General features: G+C 33.8%; 6 protein-coding genes across 6 annotated transcripts; 1 reads left to right on the plus strand and 5 right to left on the minus strand.

The window, feature by feature from the left end:
• Positions 1-733: 733 nt before the first annotated feature.
• On the plus strand, positions 734-5,734 carry LOC105774981 (uncharacterized). Its single transcript, XM_012597538.2, has 8 exons — positions 734-1,083; positions 2,616-3,026; positions 3,119-3,239; positions 3,460-3,769; positions 4,053-4,125; positions 4,990-5,080; positions 5,167-5,246; positions 5,412-5,734. The coding sequence occupies exons 1-8, from the start codon at positions 1,033-1,035 to the stop codon at positions 5,544-5,546; spliced, it is 1,272 nt and encodes a 423-aa protein (XP_012452992.1). The 5' UTR covers positions 734-1,032; the 3' UTR covers positions 5,547-5,734.
• Positions 5,735-6,944: 1,210 nt separating this feature from the next.
• On the minus strand, positions 6,945-10,884 carry LOC105774992 (serine/threonine-protein kinase PBL27). The gene is made up of 5 exons (XM_012597545.2): positions 10,426-10,884; positions 9,531-9,730; positions 9,203-9,392; positions 8,280-8,671; positions 6,945-8,153 (listed from the first exon to the last, which is right to left on the minus strand). Exons 1-5 carry the CDS (start codon positions 10,574-10,576, stop codon positions 7,533-7,535), a joined length of 1,554 nt encoding a protein of 517 aa, XP_012452999.1. The 5' UTR covers positions 10,577-10,884; the 3' UTR covers positions 6,945-7,532.
• A 1,720-nt stretch (positions 10,885-12,604) lies between these two features.
• On the minus strand, positions 12,605-16,518 carry LOC105775003 (zinc finger CCCH domain-containing protein 34). The gene is made up of 7 exons (XM_012597554.2): positions 16,148-16,518; positions 15,892-16,037; positions 15,584-15,649; positions 15,321-15,440; positions 14,936-15,244; positions 14,540-14,845; positions 12,605-13,587 (listed from the first exon to the last, which is right to left on the minus strand). Exons 1-7 carry the CDS (start codon positions 16,215-16,217, stop codon positions 13,192-13,194), a joined length of 1,413 nt encoding a protein of 470 aa, XP_012453008.1. The 5' UTR covers positions 16,218-16,518; the 3' UTR covers positions 12,605-13,191.
• Positions 16,519-19,107: 2,589 nt separating this feature from the next.
• LOC105775014 (transcription termination factor MTERF15, mitochondrial) lies at positions 19,108-20,782 on the minus strand. The gene has a single exon (XM_012597563.2). It carries the CDS (start codon positions 20,616-20,618, stop codon positions 19,479-19,481), a length of 1,140 nt encoding a protein of 379 aa, XP_012453017.1. The 5' UTR covers positions 20,619-20,782; the 3' UTR covers positions 19,108-19,478.
• Positions 20,783-21,412: 630 nt separating this feature from the next.
• On the minus strand, positions 21,413-23,158 carry LOC105775101 (uncharacterized). Its single transcript, XM_052629396.1, has one exon. The coding sequence runs from the start codon at positions 22,428-22,430 to the stop codon at positions 21,825-21,827; it is 606 nt and encodes a 201-aa protein (XP_052485356.1). The 5' UTR covers positions 22,431-23,158; the 3' UTR covers positions 21,413-21,824.
• A 694-nt stretch (positions 23,159-23,852) lies between these two features.
• Positions 23,853-25,310, minus strand: LOC105775077 (transcription termination factor MTERF15, mitochondrial). The gene is made up of 2 exons (XM_052629401.1): positions 25,196-25,310; positions 23,853-24,692 (listed from the first exon to the last, which is right to left on the minus strand). Exon 2 carries the CDS (start codon positions 24,596-24,598, stop codon positions 24,032-24,034), a length of 567 nt encoding a protein of 188 aa, XP_052485361.1. The 5' UTR covers positions 24,599-24,692; positions 25,196-25,310; the 3' UTR covers positions 23,853-24,031.
• Between the last annotated feature and the right edge of the window lie 967 nt (positions 25,311-26,277).

The raw sequence follows: 26,277 nt of genomic DNA on the forward strand, positions 1-26,277 counted from the left end.
AAAAAAAAAATGAAATTTGGGTGGGGAAAAAAAGTTAAAAGAAGAGGAGTTTGTATGTATTTAGGAAATTTCCTAAATAATTTATGGAGTGTGTAATGAATGTGTGATGGTAACAATGGACCTAACTCTCCCACTTGCTTTCATTTTGTCAACTCCACTCTCACATGTCAATGTTGTGCTCTCATAATGACTCATATATATTGTTTTTATCTATTATTGGATTATTTTTTTATATTTTAAAAAAATTAAAATATAATTACCAATTTTTATCATTACTTACATGCTAATTTTAAAATATTAGATTATAAATTAATTGAGTGTTAGTTTAATTAGTATAAATATTGTTCCTAATATAAATTAATTGGTATCGATATTGTTCTCAATACAAGAAAAGCGTGAGTTTAAATATGTTGAAACATGTTATCTTCTTATTTATAATTTAAAGAGAGTCAAAATATAAAAATATATATATTTTTTTAGAAATTTAAAATAAATATAGTAAGAAAAATAAAAAAAAATCTCTAAAAATGAAAAGAAATCGTAAAAAAGAAGGAAACTTTTACAAATCGAATCAGTTACAAGTAAAAAATTGACTGGCACAATTGACGTGGCAAATACATAAAGCGAGTAGAGAATGAGCACATATTCGCGAGTAAGTAGAAAAAAGAAGGACATGAGGAAACGGCAAGGAAAAGGCAGGGTGGTCTGTCTTTCAGACACGATTCTGTCGTCATCTTCCCAAGTCCTACTGACTGCGACCCGATCACCATTACAATTAAATCCTCAATATCATATTATTATATATTAATAAAAGAAAATATATTTCTTTTAATAATTTTATGTAGAGATTTATTCCTTCGTATATCTTTGCGTTTGCACCGTCTTTTGATTCTTCGTTTCTCATGTTTTTTGTTTTGTTGCATTAATTATTCTCCTTTTTCTTAATTTATTTTCATCGATTGATTTTTATATTTATTTCTTACATTTTATTTCTTGAGGGGGGTTTCTTGTGAGCTTATACAAGAACTAACAATGCAAGCAACTGAAGCTGTTAGCAATGGAGTTTCAAATGGTTCTTCTCAGGTTTTCTTCTTTCTTTCTTTCTTTCTTTACCTTAATATATAGATTTGAGGAGAAATTTATATTTTGCTTCATTTTCCAGAGATGGGTTTCTAAATGTTTCATTAAATTAGTACTTAGAAAATGAATTGAATGATTTTTCACTCTTTTGTTTTTTGGGGTTCAATCTATTTTATGGTGTGAATTTATGTTCTTAGTTTTGCTTGATTTATGTTTTTGTTTTTAATCTGAGATTGTTGATCGATGTTTTAGGGTGTATTTTACTAGTTTTTTTTTTCCTGGTATTTAAAGCCTTTTTTGGAAGATAATACTTAAATGCTTAGATTTCTTTGTTTGATTATCTCTTATTGTTTAGGGTTTGTGAATTTCGAAGATTTTGATCTTGTTTCCTTCATAAATTGTGAGAAAGATATGTATACTTTATGTGTAAATTAGTCGAGATTCAATGAAATTATACATTTCAAAGGTGTAAAAATATGAATTTCGGATTCGCTACTAAATAGGCATCCGGTAGATAATCAACTGTTTCTTCTTATCATGTTCTTGAGTATGTTGAAACTATTTAACTGTTGATCTCCTTAATGGTATGCGCGTGCGTGCTGGCGTGTAGCATCGAGAAATGCCTTCTTTTTCTTGGGGGGAAGGGGTAGGCTGGCGACTTTTTGAGTGATCCTCGTAAATGATATGGAAATCTTGTAAATGCTTGATCAAGGATGCTTATTTTTTGTGTCATGTGTGCGTGCGTGTGTAGCATCGAGAAATGTCTTCTTTTTCTTGGGTGGGCGGGGGGGGGGGGAGGTAGGCGGGCGAGTTTTTGTGTGGATTGTCATAAATGAAACGGAAATTGAGTAAATGCTTGTTAAAGGTTGCTTTTTTTTTTTTGGTCATATGTGTGTGCATGCATGCGTGTGTAGCATCGAGAAATGTCTTCTTTTTCTTGAGGGGGTAGTGGGTGAGTTTTTGCGTGATCCTCGTAAATGGTACAGAAATCGTGCAAATGCTTGGTCACGGATGCTTATAATTTGTCTCATGTGTGTGCGCGGTGCGCATGTGTCTGTAGCATTGGGAAATGTCTTATTTTTCTTGGGGGCAGGCGGGTGAGTTTTTGCGCAATCCTCACAAGCAAAACAAAAATCGTGTAAATGCTTGATCAAGGATGCTTATTTTTTGTGTCAGAAGACATTAATAGTCTTTGTTATCCGGACTCAAATGTGAGTATAGGATCCGGGTTTGATCAATTTTTTTTTTCTAAGTTTACAATGCATTTAGAGGATCATGTCCTCGTAATCATGTCCGGAAATATTTCAAACATGGGTACTTCCATCTCCCTTGTGTTTACCTTTTTCTTTTCTAGTCCAAATGGCGGCCTCTTCAAGCCAAGACCCGAAATTTGGACCCAAAATGCAAATTTGGTTCTAGGGAATCTGATTTTCGATTTTACCAATTCAATATGTTATATGAATTATTTATAATGTTGAATGTTCTCGGTAGGCTTATTAAAGAAATTACTTGAATTAAACCCTTATAAAATGTAGGCAAATTCTCCTGTTCCGGAACCCTTAGATAACAAGCCTCCAAGGCCCGAAACAAGTGGTCGTCACTCTGATCTTTCACTTCAAATACCACCTAGACCAATAGGATTTGGTAGTCATAGTGGAAAGGGTTTACTTCAGTCCCAAGGTTCCGGTAAAAGCGGTTCCTCACCGGTAGGCTTCTTACGTGGCTTAAGCTTCAAGAAAAAGGGTATCATAGCTGATGGCGAGAGAAGCTTCCTCCTCACCCCTGACAACAAAACTGGTCCAGAAAGTCCGAGTATGGCTAGTTTTCCATCCCCATCTTTTTGGCAAAGATGTACATCGCTGCCTGTCACACCGGCATCAAATTTGTCCCCATCAGTTGCCACGCCTGCTACAGAAAGGATGGCTGGAGAACGGAGTAAATTGAATGTATATGTCATATACTTCTGACTATTTCCAAGTCGGTCGTATAAACACAAATTTAAAAGCATTTTGAGATGGTTACTGTAAATTTTATGCAGAAAGGAGCTAAGCTTGCTGTGGTTTCGAGGTCTCTTTCAGTTCCCGGACGAAATGTCGTTATAGTGAGATCTGCATCTTTCGATACTCGTAAAGAGCATGCCCCTACTGAGAACAGTGATGGTATGTAGTGGTTCGTACATTTGATGACTAATTTTCTATTTATTTATCCCTATTATTAGATTTCATGTCAGACACGGATGTTGAAGTCTTGGACCAACAATGGTTAACACATAGTGACTGAACTCGGAACTCGGTTTTTTTCAACTATTGACTTCATTTATTGTTGGTTTTTTTCATCTCGAGTTTTAAGATTGGTTTGCTGTTCCTACGGGATGTGCAGATATTAATCCCGTTACTGCAGAAAGTGATGACGAGGAGATTCCTGAAGAGGAAGCCGTGTGCAGAATCTGTTTCGACGAATGTGATGAGAGGAATACACTTAAAATGGAATGCAGCTGCAAAGGTGCCCTACAACTTGTGCACGAGGTGTGCGCCATAAAATGGTTTAGTGTGAAAGGAAACAAAAACTGCGACGTATGTGGACAGGAAGTGAGGAACTTACCCGTAACTTTGTTGCGGGTGCCTACTACGGCTCGAAGGAGTAATAGACAGAACATCGATCCACAAAGATTACCATCAGAAACCGTGAGGTAGTATCAGCTAGTTAATCTAATTATGATATAACATTAATAATTATCAATGTTACTTGAACTCGGATATGGTTATATGTCCGACATGTATATGTTTTATTTTTCTCCCAAAGTTTTTACATATATTTGGAAGCTCCCCATATCCATATCTTGTCGAATATGGCTATTGGACACGAGTACTTCTAGCAAAATTAGCAGTCGGAGCAACATAGATAATTATTCTACAGCATAATACTTTCTTGAGAACTAACTGTTTTTCTCATATACGTACTTCAAAATGCAGTGTCTGGCAGGATTTCGTGGTTCTCGTGTTAATTAGCACGATATGCTATTTCTTCTTCCTCGAGCAACTACTGGTATGCTATTTTACCTATATCGGTAACTGAAAACTGGAATCTGATCTTTTTCATTTTGCGGAATTGAATGTTATCCAAGTCCCTGAAATCATTTAGTTACAGTTAAAATATGCAATAGATCCCTGTACTCCACATAAATTTGGAATTTAGTTTCTGTACTTTTATTTTCAGGAATTTAGTCTCTTTATTTTTCAGATTTTAAAAATCAGGTCCAATTGCTTTTTTTTTTTTTTGTTAAATTTGTTGGTTTGACATTTTGAAATAAAAAAAATGCTCATTTGATAGCAACGTAACAAAAAAATGACGTTCTAATGAATTTGAATTTAACAAAATAATTTTAACATGTTAACCGTTGGACTTGAATTTTGAAATCTGAAAGGCGAAAAGACTAAATTCATGAAAATAAAAGTACAGATACTAAATTTCAAAAATTATGTGGAGTATAAGAACTTTCCTTCAAATCCTCAATGCTCATATACAAATGTGTTTGATTTTGGTATCGGACACGAGTACTTCAAGCAAAAAAATAAAAAGTCGGAGCAATATAAGGCTAGCATGTAGCTCAAAGAAACATTTTAGCATTATTTAATTGGATTTGAGTTGTCTAGATACAACTAGTTTGCCATCCGAGTTTCAGCACATCATATGTTGAATTCCTCTGACATCCCTAACTATACTTGTAAACTCGGATATGAGTCTCAAATACGGGTATGTATCCAACACGGGTAAGTTCTTTAAGGGTCTTTGGAGAGTTTGTCAAACACAGGTACTTCAAGAAAAATGAAAAAATCGAAGCAAAATTGCTTATAATTTTCATCATTGGCTTGATAATGTTGAATTCATGCCTCGTCCGTCATTTTGTAGATTCGGGAAATGAAGACTCAAGCGGTTGTGATTGCCGCGCCATTTGCGTTTACCCTAGGCCTCTTAGGCTCTATCTTTGCCCTCATCTTAGGTATGCCCGAACCTCAAACTTTATATTCTTTTACGAGTTGTGGTTCATCTTAACATCGGCTTCTCTCGGATTTTGCACTTTTGCAGCAATCAAGGAGTATATATGGACGTATGCAGCTTTTGAGTTCGCACTCGTTGCAGTAATCGTGCACGTATTCTACACCGTGGTAAGCAATACTAACTTCTTTTCACAAGCAAATTCGTATTAGTGCTTTGTACCGAATCCATCCCAAACCGAAACTCAACGTGTTTTTTATCCAAGATAATTTGAACTACGTGCATGAAATAGCTTTCTGTATCGACTAATTGTGATCAACGACGCCTTTATGCAGGTCCATATGAAGGCTGTTTTCTCTATACTGTTATCGGGAATGATAAGTTTCGGGACAGCTATGGCACTCAATTCATTGTATATCCGGTGTTTCGGTTGGCGAGTTCAGGTTGCCGGAAATTCGAACCCAGTGTGATTCGGTTTAGTGACTGGTGCTCCTGCATTTTTATGCTTATTACCTAGTAATTGAGGCCTTAAATGTAGATATAATGTTTGTTGCTAAATATCGGATAGCATTAGGTTGAGCTTGTATGCAACGAGTGTCGTATTAAATCCGAGTATCACTTTTTAAATTTAAATACGAATTAATTAAATTCAGTCTAATATTTTTTAATGAAATATATATATATAGGAGATTGAGATAATAATTTTTTTAAAATATGTAAATTACTCAATTATTAATTTTTTATCACCTAATTATAAAATTACAAAATAGTCATCTGACTTTTTTTTTTTTGTCATTAGTTAACCGCTGTAATTTTAAAAGTTGACGTAACAACAACTTTAATTTTAACATTTACATATCGTAATCTGATAACTTTTAAACTTACAAAGTTAAATTGTCAGCTAAATTTGATTGAAAATATATATATAATATGTAAATGCTAAAAGTTAAATTTTTTAAAATCAAGACTAAGTAGATATAATTTATAAAATTAGAGTTAAAATAAAAAGATAATTGAATAGTTGAATGGCCATTTTGTAACTTATCATAATTGGATGATTATAAAGATTACTAATAATTGAATTATTGTTAATATAATTTATTCTAAAAAAATTTCGAGTCCAATATTTATATTTCAATAGACTTACGAGTTAACATACATATAAACTTATTAAAATTTTAAAATAAATTTAAATTTAAAAATATTAAAATTAATATATACAATGAATTCCTTTTATTTATTATTATTATTTTCAGTAGATGTGCAAGGATCTCTTTTATATATATAGTCGTAATCGTGAATGTAAAATCAAATTAGTTTTATATTTTTTATAATTATATTTACAAAAAATTTTATCTTTGCACATAGTCATAAATGACAAGTTTCAGATAACCCGATCCGTAACCTGACCCATGCCCATGAACTATTAGACCTCTAGCAATGAAATGGTGAAGCGAATGATACAATGATGATGAGGTAAAAGTACCATGAAAATCTTTATACTAGGTATTATATTATATTTTGTTCTCTCTACTTAAAAAAAAAAGCAAAATAATCCTTACATTAGATCAGAGAGAAAACTAGTTCTTTCTATTGAAAATCTCATTTATTTTTACTGTTAAAAATCGACATGATTGATAAAATAACCAAATAGTGACACGTGATGTGCCACGTGTACCTCATGCCGACATACAGTGACTAAAAGTGGATGAAACTTTTATCAGAAGGACCAATTTACTATTTAATCTAACCTACATGAACTAATTTGCTCTCTTTTTTTAGTAGAGGTGGCAAAATACAATCCGACTCCTAATATAAAACCTCCATGGTACTTTTACCATGATGATAATCATACATGAATGACAATATAATGAAACAAGTAATTACATAAAGAACAATAGGACGAAGGTGATCATACATAAATGATAATAATATCATGAAACCTCTATGTATAAAGCCAAAAACAAGGTAGACTCGGAGATGCATACACGAATTCGAACAAGTCGAAAACTAGACAAGACTGGTGAGACATCCAGACAAACCTATACTAAGTTTTCCCCCCACATACATCTCCTGTAACATAAATCTCAATAAAGAAAGAAAAAGAAAAAAGCCTAAATACATATAGTATGTTGTATACATTTTTTTTTTTTTTTTGCTGGTGGAAATTTACCTGTGAATTCTCGAAACCAACCGACTGCTCTCAATCCCTTCTTTTTTTGTGTTTCTTCCTTCGACCACATAATCGAAGCATTTGGAAATGTACTATAGGACAAGTAAACAATAGTCAAAAGTTAGATACATGCATTAACTCTTATTTCCGGGGTAGAAATGGAGATTGACAGTAACAGATGGTTTTATCGTTGGAGTTTTATTCTTTTCCAAGAAACCGATACGCAATGTCCTCGATTGGAAGAGAAGAATGACATGAGTTAGTATTTAGGTAGCATCGGTCATTACTCATTTGTACCATCAAAGCTACCCATTGCGTTCGCCCGTTTTCTCTCCCTCCAATTCTCACCCCATACTTTGGCCTCCGCGACAGCACGTTCTCTATCGAGAACACGATTATGTGGAGTTTCCCTTGCTCTTGAACCATTCAGTGGGCTGCCTCTATTAGATTCTTGTCGTTCCGAATCATCCGAACCACATTTCCTCCCTGATTCCCCACCAGCGTCATTCCTGATCAACTCAGAACCGGTGCTAGATTCCCTCATCTGATTCCTCTTCCTGTAATCAGGTGAATTTCTATGCGTGGAAGGAGAACCATGATGCCATCCACGACCCTCGGGGCTGTCTAACCCGTCAGCCATATTCCTATCATCCTTAAGTCTTGGATTTGATGGACCGACTCTGTTGCTTTGGTTGCCAGGGGCATTTGGGTCATAAGTTTGTGAGGCTAAATACGTAAGGGCCGTAACCACATCGCCTATTAAAGGCCTTGTAGCCGCTTGCTCTTGCAAACACATTGCTGCAACTGCAAGAGCTTGGTACAATCCACGCATCGGATAACAACCTTGTAGTAGCGGGTCAGCCATTTTCGGAAACTTCCTACGATCTTTGAAAAGCGGTCGTGCCTACAAACCCACCATTTTGACAACATCGAAAAGAACAAAATAACTCGATTTAAGTTAACACAATCATTCAGCATAAGCATATATTTCGGAACAATCGTGGCACAGTAGAAGAAAACAGACACTTACCCATGCAACCAGATTCTGCTCTCCAGGAGCACGCATATTATCAATGGCCTTGCGCCCCGTGATAAGCTCGAGAAAGACCACTCCAAAACTGTAGACATCGGATTTTAGAGTGAGCTGGCCGGTCATTGCATATTCCGGTGCACAATAACCATAAGTACCCATTACACGAGTGGACACATGGGTTTTGTCACCAACAGGACCTAGTTTCGCAAGCCCGAAATCAGATAATTTAGGGTGATAGCCTTCATCAAGAAGGATGTTGGATGATTTTAAGTCTCGGTATATAACAGGAGGACTAGCTTTATCGTGCAAGTATTCCAATCCCTTGGCTGCACCAGCTGCAATCTTCATTCTCGTATTCCAGTCCAAAGGTTCCTTATCCGGTGGAAGATCTGAAAACAAATTTAGAACAATGTAACCATAGCGGTCTGCCAAAAGTTTGATTCTCTAAGCCTAACTTGATATCACATTAATCACACGGGTCCAAAATAAGCCACCTAAGAGAATACACTGATGTTTAATGCACCCTTAAATACAAAAGCTTTAAAAGTAATCCTAACAACGAGATGTAAATTTAAAAAAAGCCAAGCTGACAGAACAGTTTCAAGGATGCGATGGCTCCGTATTTGATTGCTTACTATTAATAGTAAAGATTCCAATGCCAAAGTCTTGATATCTTACTCTAAGAAGCATTAACTTTTCATCACGTGTTAAAAGACCTCTATAGAAGGAAGTATTGTTATACCAAAGTCAACCCAAGCTGCTTCATCAATAAATAACTCGGTTATGAGGCTACAAACTCGGTAATAAGCATTTTTTGTAGCATTTTCACTGCCATAGAGGTACTTTACAATTTATTACATAATTTGTTTTTCAAGTTAACAGTGCAGGTATCATGAAAACCAAAAGACTGGCATCCTTACCATGTAAATGATCCTCCAATGACCCTAAAGGCATAAACTCGTAGACAAGGAGGCGTTGGTCCCCATCGGCACAATAACCAATCAGGTTGACAAGGTTTGGGTGGTGTAAGAGACTAAGCATGAGAACTTCAACGAGGAATTCTCTATTTCCCTGAAGGCCATTTCTATCAAGCTGTTTGACAGCAACGACCTGCAGTATGAGAATATTTAACATCACTCGGATCCCAAGTTTATCATACAGAGCAAGCAACTAAAGTGCAATCCCGTAACATAATAAAACATTTAAAAACGCAGATATAGACATCAGTTTCAAGTATCGGTAACGGACCTGTCCCGTACTTTCCAACCGGCCCTTGTAAACATGTCCAAAACCACCTTCTCCTAATAGACATTCCGGCCTAAAGTTCTTTGTGGCAGCAGCAAGCTCTCGAAATGTAAATGTTTGAGCTGGGATATTTTCGGTTGATCCATTTTTAGATACTGCAGGCTCCTTCTTAGAATCAGAACCACTCCGAGATTTTGATTTGTCTGTTCAAAGAAGTGACTCAGAAACATCAAATGGAATGAAAGAAGATAGACAACAATAAGAATTACAATTAAAAGAGCATAAAAAAAGCTAAAAACCACATTCCGTTGGGGCATAAAGTGAACGCAAATGCTATAAAACCGAGTCCTCCAGAAATGGAGAAGGAACCTTCTATCACTTTAGCATCTCACACACAAAAACAACCATACTTGATTCAAAATCGATGATTTCAACACCGTATTTAACATTCAAAGTGAAACGAGACGCGCGTAATGTCCTTAACTACATTCTTATATCATATGTAGGAACATTCCATATTCACACTTAATATACATTTACTAGAATTTAGTCCAAATGTTAGCTACAATCACGGATGAACAACAATATAATACGAAAATTCGGCGTCCCTGAACCTACAAGCAGATCTCTCAAACAATTCCTTAGGTCCTCCCATCTGAGTTATAAAAATTCAAACTAGTTTACCAACAAAGAAACAAACATTCAAAGCTAAAGAATAGATAAAGCCATAAACAATATAATTCAATCAAGCACCTCAAAAAGAACAAACCAAAAGTTCATCAGATCAACTGCTTATAATCAAGGAAACATATCCCAGCTGATCAAAAACCCACAATTTTAAAACAAACATAAGAGTAAAAAAAAGGTAAAATTATGCTAAAAGATGGAAATAGATTACCTAAACTAGCTCTATTAACATGATGAGACTGACCAACTGAGCCATCTTTAGTTGAATCCTTGTTGTTCAGTTCTTTAATGGATTTCCCACCATTATTACTCTTTTCCTTGTTTGATGATCCAAAACAAGGAAAACACCCACCACCACCCATAATCGAAATCCAAGAGAAAAACCCAGAATCAAAAACCCAAAATTTAACACAAATTCTTCAAAGATTACTCCAAATCATCCTCACTTTCACCCCCTTTTTTTCACACAACAAAAAAATCACTCAATTTCCCTTTTAAAAAATCCAATCTTTACCGAGTGTTTCCCCTTCAAATCCTCTCTTTTTTTCAGCTTTTCTATGATCTCAAGTGCCCATTAAAAGGAAAAGATCGTGTCACAAGTGGCAGATCAACAAATGGAAGAAAAAGAAGAAAAAAAAAATGCTTGTGCTTTGTGTATGAACTAAGAAGAAGAGACGGTAAAGAAACGAAAAATAATAATAATAATAATAATAATAATAATAATAATAATAATAATAATAATAATAATAATAATTTATCCACTAATTAATTATCGGAGGCTAAAAAGTAAATTAATTAATTATCCACTAATTAAGCGATTAGTAATAGGTAAATTTATTTTAGAAATTAATTTATCCACTAATTAATTATCAGATGCTTTTGATTGGATATGTTTTAGCTTGACCTAGGTTTTTGTTAGTGTATTTAGAATTAGACTAGACTAGTTGGTATATCGATTTGAAGCAGTGAAATATTGATTATCTCGAAAATTTATATGGATCGTTTGAATAAAGTTAAAGATAAGTTGAATTGGAATTTATAATATTATATATTTTTAAATTTTTTTATAATATTTAAGTAATTTATTTAATTTGAACCAGATAAATTGGTGGCTTGATTGGTTTGACCACCAATCGATTCCAAAAACAATAGTTTTGATATATTTTAGTTTTTAGTCTATTATGCTTTGTATTGATTCGATTTTAGTTTGTGTAGTTCGAACATGTTTTATTTGCAATTTATACTATATTATAACGTTTTAATAACTAGACCAATGGTCGAAATGGTTAGATCACTAGTTCTCGGTTTAACCGATTCAATCGTAGGCCCAACAATAATTAAATAAATAATTAAAATTCATAAAAAGTTAAAAATTGATAAATTTGGTTCAATCGGTATAAATTGGTTTTGTTTTTACTAGTTACAAGCAATTTGCACGGATATCAATTTAATTCCTATTCAGATCGATATATAAACTGATTCACAATTCAACCGGTCCAACCAACTAATCCATTAACAGGGGTGAATTGAGTTTTTTTTATTAATATTAAGTACAAAAATATTCAACAAAAATTCAATAAATAAATAAAATTTCACAATTTCACAATTTTCAAAAACGTTGAAATTTTAGAAGAAGTTAAAATCGCTTTAACATTTTTCCAATTTAATTTATTTTCTATTCAATAAAATATTTCACCGATTATATCGGTTTTATGTTCAAGTCTCAGCCTACGTAAATTACGTGTGGACTTATCATATATGATCCTTAATTATATTTATTCTAATTTATATTCAATTATTAATTTAATCATATTTTGTAATCATCGATTTTAATTATTCGAATGTAATATTCAAATTTACTTATAATTATATTTTAATCATTAAAAATCTGACCCGACTAAACTCGATTTTTAATTTAATTTAGATTTAATATAATTATCTAATACCGAAAATTTTCAAACCAAGAATAATATTTAATGATAATAATCAAAATAGTTAATAAAACATGTGGGTCCTACTGGAAGAATGTGCTTCCACAATTTTGATGGATATTCTCAAAACATACTTAAAATCATAAAATATATATTTCTACTTCTAGAAGAAAAAAGGAACAAAACATTTGTATTTTTATAAATTTGAATTTTATTTTTATATTTTATTTTGAGAATTTAGTCATTTTAATTTTAGATTTTAAAATTCAAGTTCAATTATTATACTTTTAAATTTTTATTAAATTAGTTGCTACAATATTATAAAATTAAAAAATGATATTGTAATATTTTTATTTTATTTTATAAACACGAGAAAATTCTATAAAATATCAGAGCGTGTAATCTTATAAAAAAGAAACATATTTAACCAAAGGGAAACACGAGTATCACATCAAAAAATACTTCAAACTCGAAACTCGGATACCAAATGATATATCAAAGCTTTAATAATAAATAGTATGTAATCCGAGTTTTCAATTCAACGAGCTGAGCTAACACTATTTTTCAATTCAACCGATTCAATCGATCCGTTTTTTATTCCTTAATTACTAAACATCAGTAAGAGTATTAATGCAAGCATAGTTCGATGATGTAGCAAATACTGCTCAAACTATCGGAAAGGTTTTGACAAAAGTATCAAACATTTAGACTCGGGTAAAAGAAATTAGGCCAAATAAGGTGATGGAAATTTATGATTCCTATGTTTTCGTTTTTACGAGCTCCGAAAATTAGGATGGTTTTGACTCGGTTCTCCCTAATGTAAATGCAGGGTTTTCGGAAAAGGTATGTAGGGTTTTTCGGTTGAAGTTTTTACGGGTTTGGCGGCACAGACTTATTCGATATGGAAGAGAACGGCGGAACTGTGATAGTAAAGAAATGAATCCTCCTATTTTGAAGACTTTCAAAAAGAAAAATAATAATAATGATAATGTTTTGGTTTATGACCTTGAACGAAAAAAGGGGATTGATGCGGTTGCTTCTTTGTCTTAGCTTGAACTGTGTGGCTCATCGTCATCACTGCCACCGCCAGTAGAAGGAGCAGAACTCCAACTAGATTGTTGTGTGGTTGAATGAGGAACAGGTGCACCTTCAGAGAAAACGGAACCGACAGGCTCACTTGAAGCGCTCACTGATGATGATATCATGGCTGGAGCAGGGTCTTTGCTGGACCCTGAAAGAAGTTCGGGTCGTAATTCCGACGATGAGGATGATGGAGCTAGAGTACCGATTGTAGTTCCAACAGGATAGGGTGCAACAGGCATATCGGCGAGGGAAGATGCAGATGGACTGTAACTTAATGTTCCCATAGGATGATCAAACCTGCAAGCGGCTCCAAACTTGCACATTCCACGTTGTGTATAATGAGTGCAAGGGGGCGCACCCTGATAGAAAAACACATGAACAAGTACACGAACAACAACTTATGAGGAAAAAGAATAAAGGAAACTCAACAGGTCCTATTACGCATATATGTCGCACACGGCAATTGTACTAAAACAAAACCAGAGAATTAAAAACATAATCAGAAATTCATGTTCGTGATGATAGCATGTCTGAATATTAACTAGCTCGGTTTTAGAATGACATCAAGAAAGAAAGCTAAATAAAGTGGGACCAGCATAAGCATAAGCATCCCACGCGCAATAATAATCGGAAGGAAGACTAGCTTGGAATGGATTTTCAGCATATTGTGCAACTTAACCTTACAACAAAAGTCACCTATGCCATGTTTATACCAATCCTTACTAACTCTTCCAAGTTCCGAATTCTGAGGTAAAAACTGCTAGGAAAATATAACTCGGGTGTTATTTCGAACAACTTATCAGCCTTAACCCATCATCTGAAGTGCTTACCATAATTGCTCATCCTATCCATCCCCGAGATTTACATTGAAATTGAAAAATTAAAGCATCAAACATCATCACGAACTTTATTAATGACACTCAACTTGTGCAGTTGATGGAACAATTATGGCTATTCTTATAAGAACTAGAGAATTTAACATATATAAATTACCAAGAATCGGAATCTAGGTTAGAAGATCTTTGATATTCAGAAAGATATCGCAATCCCGGATATGTTTGTACACCCTTAATAGTAAATTAATAAATGAATGCAAAATAGAACAATCTTTATGTTCCTAAAATAAACATGATGATTTGTCAAGTAGCGTGTCACACTCATTAATCACATAGAAGCATAAACATGCAAACAACAATAGGTTGGCATATGCATCTATGAAACAACGATAGAGATGCAAACCCGAGGTACGTTCTTGATGACCAATTATTGTAAAAGCCATCACATTTGTAGGACATTTTACAAAATGCTTACCGGACGAAGCGGAAGACCAAGAGGGCTAAGGACGACATCTGCTTTTGGTGCAAACACTTCCGGCGGATGATGATATCTACAGGAGGATCCGTATTTACAACGACCGGTCTTCATATAATACTGGCATTCCGGTTGCCCAGGTCTCTCCGGAAACGACACCTCCTCCTGAATATTACTCGAAGGCTCGAAACTAGATGGTACAAATTGATGAGACCCGGTATAGGCAGTTGCAGAAGGAGACAATGGTGTTGCCCCAAAAGTTGAGCTTGACGGAACAGTCGGTTGAGTACCATAACCAACAGGTCCCTACACCAAGCAGCATTAACAACCGGAAATGTAAATATTTAATAGTATATTCAAACATTGAGGGAACTAAATAAAGTTATATTCACCCACCGGATATGGATTCCAACTCGGAACACCTTGAGAAAGCAACAAAGGACCATAAGGGCCTTGCACATACGAGCCTGGCATTAAGGGAGGCCTAGCCATTACAACTCCGTATTGTTGAGAGGAAGGGCCAGATGGTGATTGCACCGTCGAATACATGGTTGGAGCGGGCATTGGTGTAGGTGCAGGTGCAACTTGTGGAGCTGGAGATGGTGCCGGAACTTGCATAGCCGGTGGTGCAGGATGATGGAATTTACATGTTGTACCAAATTTACACTGTCCCGTCTTCACATAATAAGAACACTCCTTTTCACCCTGTTCTACAGATTGCTCGATTATTACACAAACTTAACAATAACGTATCTAAAAATTCATGTTGAGTGATACAAACCGGACGTAATGGATATCCGTAATAATTTAGTGGCACAGAGCTAACAGAACCACCTCCTTGCTTGGGATGATGGTACTTACAAGAAGCACCAAATTTGCATGCTCCCGTCCTCATATAATACTGCAAATCAATAAAAACGAAAGCCACTAAATAGTAAAAACAAGACAAAAATTATCCAAGAATTTAAGCAATGAACAATAATCGACATTGTACTGTTTCGGCTTACATATCTCGAACTTGTCAAACATAATAAAAAAAGGTACCTGACAAACTGGCTGGCCCGCTCTCTCCGGATACTCTCCAACACCACCTCTTCCAACTCCCATAACCTAAAGCAATCATCATCATCGAATTTCTTTCATCAATCAAAACAAATGAGCATAAAAGTTATACCAGATATAGATTCCCAATTACACCATTGAAGTAATAGAAAAGAAAACTTTGCATTTTTGCCCTAAAATTTTAAATCCCATCACTCCAAAGACCATGATCAAACAAAAAAACCAATAGAAACAGATGAAAGAAATTATAAAAAATAGAATGATTCGATCAAATTATCTATTTTTTTTACCCCAGCACGGTCACGAGGATGATTGAATCGGCACTTAGAACCATAGCCACAAAACCCAGTCCTCAAATAGTAAATACAATCAGCTTCATCGGGTCGTTCCGGGTATGATTCCGACCCACCTTCTAATCCCAATCGACAAACTGGTTCTACATCTCAAATAAAAAACCCATATCAAATCCCACATTACAAAAACAAATAATGAACATATGAATCCCGAAAAAAAAAACCCAAAAGCGAAAACCAAAAAAAAAAAAACCTTCGAGTCCCGTTTCGGGTCCCTGAGTATTCCATTCCGGTTGCGGATCGGATTCTGGGTCCCGCTCCATTTAACGTACAAACAACAACCCCCAAGTAAACCCTAACTGTAATCCGATCAAATGGCTAAATATATCTCTTTTTCTAGATGGAAAACGAAGAACAAAAAAAAAGGAGACAAAAAAACCCAGAAATTCTCTCTATGTCTCTTGTCTTTCTTTCTTACACTGAACCAGAAAAAAAAACACACACACACACACACTGTTTTGTCTGCTGTTTTTTCTGGGTTCAGTTTGGTTTTTTGTCTAAATTTTCTTTCACTTTCTCTCACTTTCTTTCATTTTCTCTCTCTGCTTTTTTTTTTCTCTTTTTTCTTAATGCGTCGGTTGTTTATATACGCGCCATAGAATGGGTAAATAATAAAATTAAAATTATTTTAATTAATTGATTATTTATATTTTTACGAAATGTATTGGTTCTAAATGACAAATATGTCCTCATTACGTGGCGATTTTCACTGTCGGGATAAGGTTAAAATAGTCATAAAGGGAATAAAATACTTGGATTTGTTTGAATTAATTAATGATACTATGGGGCTTAAAGAACCTAAGGCGAAAAGGTTAGAAAAAAGATATTAATGGAAAGTTGGTGGTTGACGTGGCAAAAAAAGAGTGGTGTTTTCCTTCATTAAAAATTGAGAAAGAGTTAATTCTATTGTAAGTCCTCAAACTATATTCTAGATTTTAAATTGATCCCTTAAATTGTAAATGTTCTAATTGAGTCATCAAACTATTAGTTTAATATCAATTAAGTCTTTCTATTTGTCTAGCTATTGGCTCAGGCATTATATGTCGGTATAAATCTATGTGAAGCATAATTAAAAAAATGGATCAAGTTATAAACACACGTGTGTATATACTGCATAAACAAATAGATTTTCAAACGAATAACACCTAATAGTGTCATTCTGAATTAATGCATTAAATCCCTTTATAGAGAAAAAGTTATCTTTTCTCTTGTGACCGGTTGCTAGATCGGCCACCACTCATTCCTTTGATCATTTGCTTTTCATTCTCCTTTCTATTTTGGGTTAAAATAGTATCCGTACTCTTCACAAATTTAAAATTTTAGTCTTTTTGCTTTGCAGATTTTAAAGTTTAACTCAAAATAGAAAAAAAAAAAACTCACTTCGTAGCCATGTAATTAAAACAATAGCATTGTAATGAACTTAAATTTAACAAAACAATTTTAACAGTTAGACTTGAATTTTGAAAGCTAAAAAGTAAAGGAACTAAATTCTAAAAAAAAATAGAAGGACTAAATTTTAAATTTACAAAAATACAAAAACCTAAATAATACTTTAAAAGGTTTTCACCTTTGTTCTTAGTTTGGTTATTAATTGAATAAAACTCCCCACCGATCACATTGATATTTAAATCGATTTTATTAACGATGTCAATTGTAACGAACTAATTAAACTGATTAAACCAACTTATATATATTAACTCGATTAATTTAATTTTAATATCCTTAAACTCGAATAATGAATATATATTTTACCTTATCTTAATTGCCATTGGATTTACAGTAATAATCATACCAAAATCACAACATATAATGTCAAAATGAAACCTTATTTATTGGAAGATGCATGTCCGATACATCCCTCGAATTTATAACAGAGTAGTAGATCACATGATCAAAGTCTCGATTGTTGATATTTGATATGACCCCAATTTCAATGCTAAATTTACTGAGGGAAGATCGGAATAGTTTTGGTACTGTTTTATCTTTTTTTTTATTGTAATCGCTTTTGTGATTAAAAAAAAATCCTAATTTTAGAAATAAATTTCACTTTGAATTTTGTTGTGGAATAACACGGCACAATCCTTAATTTGTTTTAAAAAATGTTTATTTTGTTGCTACAATTATGACAAAATATTACCTATGGCAGACAACAAAATGAAAAATTGTAAGATCACATGTCTCAGTGTCTACTAAAAATTGTGCATTTTTTTCTTTATTTTAAAATGATTAAAATCTAATATAAAATTGAAATTTTATAATCGTATTTAAATTTATATAAAAATATAATATTTTAATTTTTTTATGTTAGATAAAAGTGTACCCAAATATTTTCTTTTATTTATTTATTATTAATTTGTTAAAAATCATTGATGAACCAAAGCTGTGCATGCCACTCATCAAACATCATCTTATCCTTTGTTTGGTGGCTGACTCAAAGAAGACATTTTTAATGACTTTGTTTCTTTTAAAATCCCTTATTCTTTTTTTTATCAAATTTTAAAGTTTATTTTTAGTACAAAATTTTGCAATTAAATCCCTCAATTTTTATTTAAAAAAATACAATTGACAATGTTGTTAACTAATTAAAGCTTGAACTCGATAACTATTTCCGTATTGAAGCTTGAATTTTTTGTCCAAATCACACTCTAAACTTGGCAATATTATTTGTCCTTGAACTTGACAACTTGAAAATTGTTTTCATATTAAAGATCTGAACTTGACGATTGTTCCTACATCGAGACCTGAACTTTAGAGTTTTCAAAACAATATCATGGACTAACTTGAACAAAAAAAAATTCAAACCCCAACGTGAAAGCAGTTACCAAGTTTAGAATCTAGCTTAGACAAAAAGAAAATCCGAACCCAATGAGAGAATAGTTACCAAGTAAAGGCCTTAAAAAGTGATTTAACTCTGTTTAAAACCAAAATTCGATTAGACCTGATAATATCAAATATAATATGATTAAAACAACACGAAAAATGCTAACGGTGTGAATATACGAATGTGTTAAATTAATATAAAGGTAACACTTTCGACATTAAATCCCCAAATGTTGAGATTCAATCCCTAAATTTATTGAAAGCAGTCTCTTAAGAGTAACTGTATGAATCAATTGAGCTAAACAATACGAAACCGAAAGGAGACTAACAAGGTTGCAAATGAAACTCGTTTCACACTTGCATTTAGAGAAATGAAGATTAACAAAGCTGTAAAACGAAACTCATTACGCGATTACAAACGCTAAAATTCGAGTCCCGAACTTATCAAATGCCATCTCGTAAGGGTGACTGTATTACCAAACCGAGATAAACTTCGGGTCATGCTGCATATCAAAGACGCTAATTCGAGACCTATTTAGATGCACTTCAAACCAACAAGACTTAATCAAACAGCAAACATGTTGAGCTTAAGGTTTCATTAATGGAAGACAATAAAACAACTACAACAAGCTTCAGATCAAAAGAATGAACCAAAATCAAGGCAGCACAGCACGAAAAACACTAACGCTGCAGTCTACATTAATTCACTTCTCAACATTTTCTTTGTATAGCTTCAAGAGCTCGGGTGCTTTCTTTACGAAACAGTCACCAAACATCTTGTTGAATGTCTTCTCCGATGTGTCAAACAATACAGACAATTTAAAGTCATTAACCAAACCTTTTGATGACAATTCTTGAGCAAACAAAGCCCTCGGGACAATCCTCTTCTCTAAACTCCGTGATAAAACACTCGATTGTTTGGCAACGAGAGTCGAACTGTAGCCCATTTTGTTCACCAGAAAATCCATTATAGCCATGATCTTATCTTCCGAAACCGTCATACACAACGGATACCTTCGGAAAGCTTCGTGAATCTCTTGGTCAGACCAACCCCATCTCTTATAAACATCAATCTTCTTCTCTAATGTGGATTTGGTCATTGATTTCATAGCGAAAACCACATCGAGAAACTTCTTCCTCGAAGTATCTATCCCCATTCTTTTGACTTCCTCAACAATCTCCTCAAGTCGAACCGGATTAAACATCAGTGTTCTAGGCTTACGATGAAGCTGCAAAAGAATATTCGATTCGGGGACTCCAATTCCTCTCAAAATATTCATATTCGGAAGCAAATTCTTCTCAAAATCGGATACAAGAATACCAGCAAATCGTTTTATAGACTTAATAGCCTTATCATCAGATTGAAACAAATTCCTAAGTAAATTAAATGAAGGGATAATTCGTTTCTCTAAACTAGCTCTCAACAATGTAGGATAATCACTCAAGAGCTTAGCAAGCTCAGGCCTTGAAAAACCTATGGAGTAAAGAAACTCTAATTTGGGCAAAAGGGTTTTCTCAGTATCAGAATAAAGCAATTTTGGTTGTCTTTTGATTAGATTTTTTATTTGGGTTTTCGAAAACCCGTGATTTTCCAGGAAAATAATCAGAGAATCGGGCTTTTCAGGGGTTTCAAAATGAACATAATTTGAAGTCCGTGATGCCGATTCTGGGGAGAACCCACATTTGTTTATAAGGTATGTAACTGTAAAGGAGTGTTCATTTGAGCTAATGGAGAAGAATCTAAGAGTAGTTGATATTTTAGTGACTGAAAGATTGAAACTTTGAGAGGAAGCCATGGCTTGCCTCCCATGAAGAAGACTAGTTCTAAAGATGGAATAAATCATGGGAATTAAAACTCAAAAGTCTCACTCACTAACCTCTTTTACGAGACCCCAAAGACAGAATCTGACCTTTCCGGCAGGGAATAAGAGAACTGAAGCTCACCGGCGGCCCCGGTTAAACCTCCAAAACCCTCCAATGGTTTTGTTCTTAACCCTATTGGGGCTTTGTTTAGATTGTTCAAGCCCAACTTGCTTTATATCTAATAATTAATATATACTACAAATAGGGTTAAATCCACTAGAGATCCCCAAACTATGGCTCTTATTTTAATTTGGTCCAAAAACATCAAATCATTAAGATTGAATCTTTAAAATATTAGTATTGTATCAATAAACTCTGTTATCAGTTTCGTCCCTAGATTGGACATCAAATTTCAAAACATAATGTCAAATTTAGCTCTTAACATTTACATCTTTTATCATTTTGACCTTTATTTTTTAGCTAAATTAGACCTTAAACTTTTTTTAAAAAGTCAAATTTAACTGTCAGTTTTTGAAAAAGAGTTGAGATGATGTTTTTCTAACGAAAATACCAACATAACAATCTGCATGTACTAATGATGTTATAATAACATGAAATGCACATTGATTGTCATGTGAGTTGCTATGCCAACAACATTAAAAATTAATGTTTTAATTATAGCAATTTTACTATTTTCTAAAAGGTTAAGGCTAAATTGACAAAGAATATAAATATTAAGGACTAAATTTATATTATGCCAAATTTCAACTCAAATATGATGCGAAACATATATAAAACACTATACCAATCACATGAATTGCTTGGATTTGACAGGTTCAAGAAAAGAAGAAACGATAAAATTAACATTTCAAATATATATTTGAACCACAATTAGACTTTCACAAAGCAAGATAGAGCATCGAACAAATGATGAAAGAGGACCTAAAAAAAAACAAAAGACACTAATAAGGCTGCCAATGAAACTCATTACACTATTGCACTTCAAACCAATGAGACTTAAATTAACAGCAAGTCCAGCAAAATGTTGAGCTTAAGCTTCATCAATGGAAAAAGGAACACAGCTACAAAAACAAGGCTGCTTCCATTGACAAATTCCAACTACAAGAAGTTTCAGACCAAAGTAATGAACTGAAACAAGGCAACATGACACGGAAAAATCCAAATCTTAACGCGCCAAAAGCAATTCCTTTGGTCTTCATCATCCTACAAAATACTAATGCTGCAGCCTACGCTAACTCACTTGTATTTTTTTTTTCTGAAATCTTAAGTTTTTCTTTGTAAAGCTTCAAGAGCTCGAGTGCTTTGTTTACGAAACGGTCAATATACATTCTAATGAACAGCTTTTCCGATGTCTCGAACAATGTAGACAATTTAAATTCATTAACCAAACCTTGTGATATCAATTCTCGAGCAAACACTGTCCTCGGGATAATCCTCTTCTCTAAGCTCCGTGTTACTAAACACGGTTCTTTGGCAATGAGAGTCGAACTGTAGCCCATTTTGTTCACCAGAAAATCCATTATAGCCATGGTCTTTTCCTCCGAAACTGTCATACACAACGGATACCTCCCCAAAGCTTCGTTAATCTCTTGGTCAGACCAACCCCATCTCCTATAAACATCAATCTTCTTCTCTAATGTGGATTTGATCATTGATCTGAAAGCTTGAACCGCAACAAGAAACTTCATCCTCGAAGAACCAATCCCCATTCTTTTGACTTCCTCCACAATCTCCTTAAGCCGAACCGGATCATACAAAAGCGATCTAGGCTGACGGTTAAGCAGCGTAAGGATATTCGATTCAGGAACTCCAATTCCTCTCAAATCATTCATATTCAGATACAAATATGACTCGGAATCATAGACAAGAATGCCAGCAAATCGTTTTATAGCTTTGAATCCTTGATAGTCTTATCACCGGATTGAAACAAGTTCCTCAGTAAATTAAACGAAGGTATAATTTGTTTCTTTAAACTACATATCAAAACTGCAGGATAGCTAGTCAAGATTTTAGTAAGCTCAGGCCTTGAAAAACCTATAGAGTAAAAAAAACTCCAATTTCGGCAAAAGGGTTTTCTCAGTATCATAAATAAGCAATCTTGGCCTTCTTTTGATGAGATTTAAGATTTGGGTTTTCGAACACTCATGATTTTCCAGGAAAGCAAACAGTAAATCAGGCCTTTCTGGTGTTTCGAAATGAACATATTTTGAAACCCAAGAAGCCATTTCTGGGGAGAACCCACATTTGTTTACAAGGTATGAAGCTGCAAATGAGTGTCCATTTGAGCTATTGGAGAATAATCTAAGATCAATTGATCGTTTAAAGATTAAAAGATTGGAACTTTGAGAGGCTGCAATGGTTTGCCTCCCATGAACAAAACTAGTTCTAATGATGAAATAAAACATTGGAATTGGAGCTCATGAATCTCACTCACTAACCTCTTGACGTGCCCTAAAGATGAAATCTGATTATTTTCCGGCGGAAAATAAGTGAACTGAAGCTCAGTGCCGGCCCCGGTGAAACCTCCAAAAACCTCAAATGGGTATTTTCTTGTTCAGTGTCAAAGGCTTTAAAACTTGTTTTTACATATAAAAAAACACTTATGTATTAGGAGTAAGATTTTATTTTGCTCTTGATATTTAAAAAAATAGATAAATTAACTTATGTAAGTTAGATTAAAGAGTAAATTTATTTTTTTATTCAAAAATTTATCTATTTGTATTGTTAAAAACGAGTACAGCTGATGAAATAATCAGATAATGATAAATAACATATCACTTATACCTCGTGCTGATGTAAAATTACTAATTTTTAACAATAAAAATAAATAAAATTTTTAGTAGAAACTAAATTACTTTTTAATCTAACTTACGAAAATCATTGTTTAGAAGAGAAAGCAAAATGCAATCCGGTGTACTTTTACCCATATAAAAATTGCGTCTTCTCATTCTTATGCTTGTTTGGTGGCTGACCCAAAACATTTTTTTATGCCTTTGATTCTTTTTATTTTTTTACTTCTAAAAAGCATTTTAAAATTTTTAAAAAATCAATTAAAGCCCTCTATAGTTTGCATTGCATTCAATTAAGTCTTACTTTCAATAAAAAAAATTCAATTAAGCCCCTCGATCAAGGCTGCAAATGAAACTCATTTCACAAAACTCATTACACTACTGCATTTCAAACTAATGAGACTTAAATAAACAACAAAGCAAGCAAAATGTTGAGCTTAAAGGCTCATCAATGGAAGAAAACAATACAGCTAAAAGAGAGTGGCTGGTTCCATTAACATATTCAAACTACAACAAGTTGAAGATCAAGATTAATGAACTCAAACCAGACAACACGAACATGAAAAATATCCAAAGCTTAATGCGCCAAAAGTTTGGTCCTAATCTGCAATTTAATACATCCTACAAAATACTAATGCTGCAGCCTATACTGACTTCTTTTTTTCTTCGTATAGTATCAAGAGCTCGGGTGCTATGTTTACAAAACGGTTCACAAACACCTTCTCTGATGTGTCGAACAATGCAGACAATGTTAAGTTACTAACCAAACCTAGTGATAACAATTCTCGAGCAAATAAAGCCCTTGGGACAATCCTCTTCTCTAAGCTTTGACTGAAAATACTCGGTTGTTTAGCAACGAGATTCGAATGATAGCCCATTTTGTTCACGAGAAAGTCCATTATAGCCATGATCTTACCCTCTGAAGCAGTAACACACGATGGATACCTTTGAAAAGCTTCACGAATCTCTTGGTCCGACCAACCCCATCTCCTATATACATCAAATTTCTTCTCTAGTGTGGATTTGCTCATTGATGTCAAAGCAATAACCGCAGCAAGAAACTTCGTCGTTGAAGAATCAATCCCCATTCCTTTGACTTCCTCCACAATCTCCTTAAGCCGAACCGGTTTACACAAAAGCGTTCTAGCCTTATAGTTAAGCAGCATAAGGATATTCGATTCAGGGACTCCAACTCCTCTCAAAACATTCATATTCGGATACAAATACGACTTGGAATCATAGACAAGAATACCAGTATATCGTTTTATAGCCTTGATAGTCTTATCATGAGATTGAAACAAGTTCCTGAGTAAATTAAATGAGGGGATGATTTGTTTCTCTAAACTAGATATCAACAGACGAGGATAGTTACTCAAGAGTTTAGCAAGCTCAGGCCTTGAAAAACCTATAGAGTAAAGAAACTCTAATTTGGGCGAAAGGGTTTTCTCAGAATCAAAAAGAAGCAACATTGGCTGTCTTTTGATGAGAATTAGGATTTGGGTATTCGAGAACCCATGGTTTTCCAGGAAAGTAATCAGAGAATCAGGCTTTTCAGGAGTTTCAAAATGAACATAATTTGAAACCCGAGAAGCCATTTCTGGGGAGAACCCACATTTGTTTATAAGGTATGTAGCTGCAAATGAGTGTCCATTTGAGCTATTGGAGAAAAATCTAAGACCACTTGATTGTTTAAAGATTAAAAGATTGGAACTTTGAGAGGCTGCAATGGTTTGCCTCCCATGAACAAAACTAGTTCTAATGATGAAATAAAACATCGGGATTGGAGCTCATGAATCTCACTCACTAACCTCTTGACGTGCCCTAAAGATGAAATCTGAATTCTTTCCGGCGGAAAATGAGTGAACTGAAGCTCAGTGCCGGCCACGGTGGAACCTCCAAAAACCTCAAATGGATATTTTCTTGTTCAGTGCCAAAGGCTTTAAGCCCAACTTGTTTTATGCTCCAATAAGCAATATATAGGATTAATTTCACTAAGCATCCTTGAACGATGACAAGTATTTTAAATTGGTTCATAAACTTCAAAAAATTTTAATCGAATTCTTAAAATATCAGTATCATATTAGTCAGGTTTTTTTTTTTCAGTCTCACCAATAGATTGAACATTAAATGACAATTCAAATATTGCTTAGAACATGTATAAAATAAATGGATCAAATTACAAATGTGTATATTATCACTTGAACTATTTAGAATTGATGGGTTCAAAAATTAGTTCTCCTAAAGGTATCATCTAAGTTTCTAACAATTTGGACCAAAATTATCTATAAAATAAGTACAAATGTTTACTATTTTTGATGTTTAAACTCAATTATATAATTTATTAGATTTATTTTATATATAAAAAAGTAAAAGTAGCTCTTGTATTAAGAGTCACATTGCATTTAACTCCCTATATTTAAAAATAGATAAAGTAGTCTCTATACATTAGATCAAAGAGTAAATTTATCATTTTTGTTAAAAAATTCATCCATTTATGTTGTTAAAAACGAGTCTGACTGATGGAATAACTAAACAGTGACACATGACATCTCTCGTATACCTTGTGCTGAGGTATAGTTATCAATTTTTAAGAATAGAAATAAATGAAATTTTTATAGAAAGACTAATTTGTCTATTATTTTAAAAAGCGAGTAAAATACAATTCCAAAGGATAACTTTTGCCCATATAAAAATAACATCTTATAAATCTTATGCTTGTTTGGTGGGGTGGCTGACCCAAAACATTTTTTTTAAGCCTTTGATTCTTTTTATTTTTCTGTACTTCAAAAAAATTAAAAAAATCAATTAAAGTCCTCTATAGTTTGGATTGCATTCAATTAAGCCCCTCCTAACTCATTTCACAAAACTCATTACACTATGCATTTCAAAC

The sequence above is a fragment of the Gossypium raimondii genome, chromosome 1, assembly GCF_025698545.1.
Source record: "Gossypium raimondii isolate GPD5lz chromosome 1, ASM2569854v1, whole genome shotgun sequence".
In the NCBI taxonomy this organism is placed as follows: Eukaryota; Viridiplantae; Streptophyta; class Magnoliopsida; order Malvales; family Malvaceae; genus Gossypium; species Gossypium raimondii.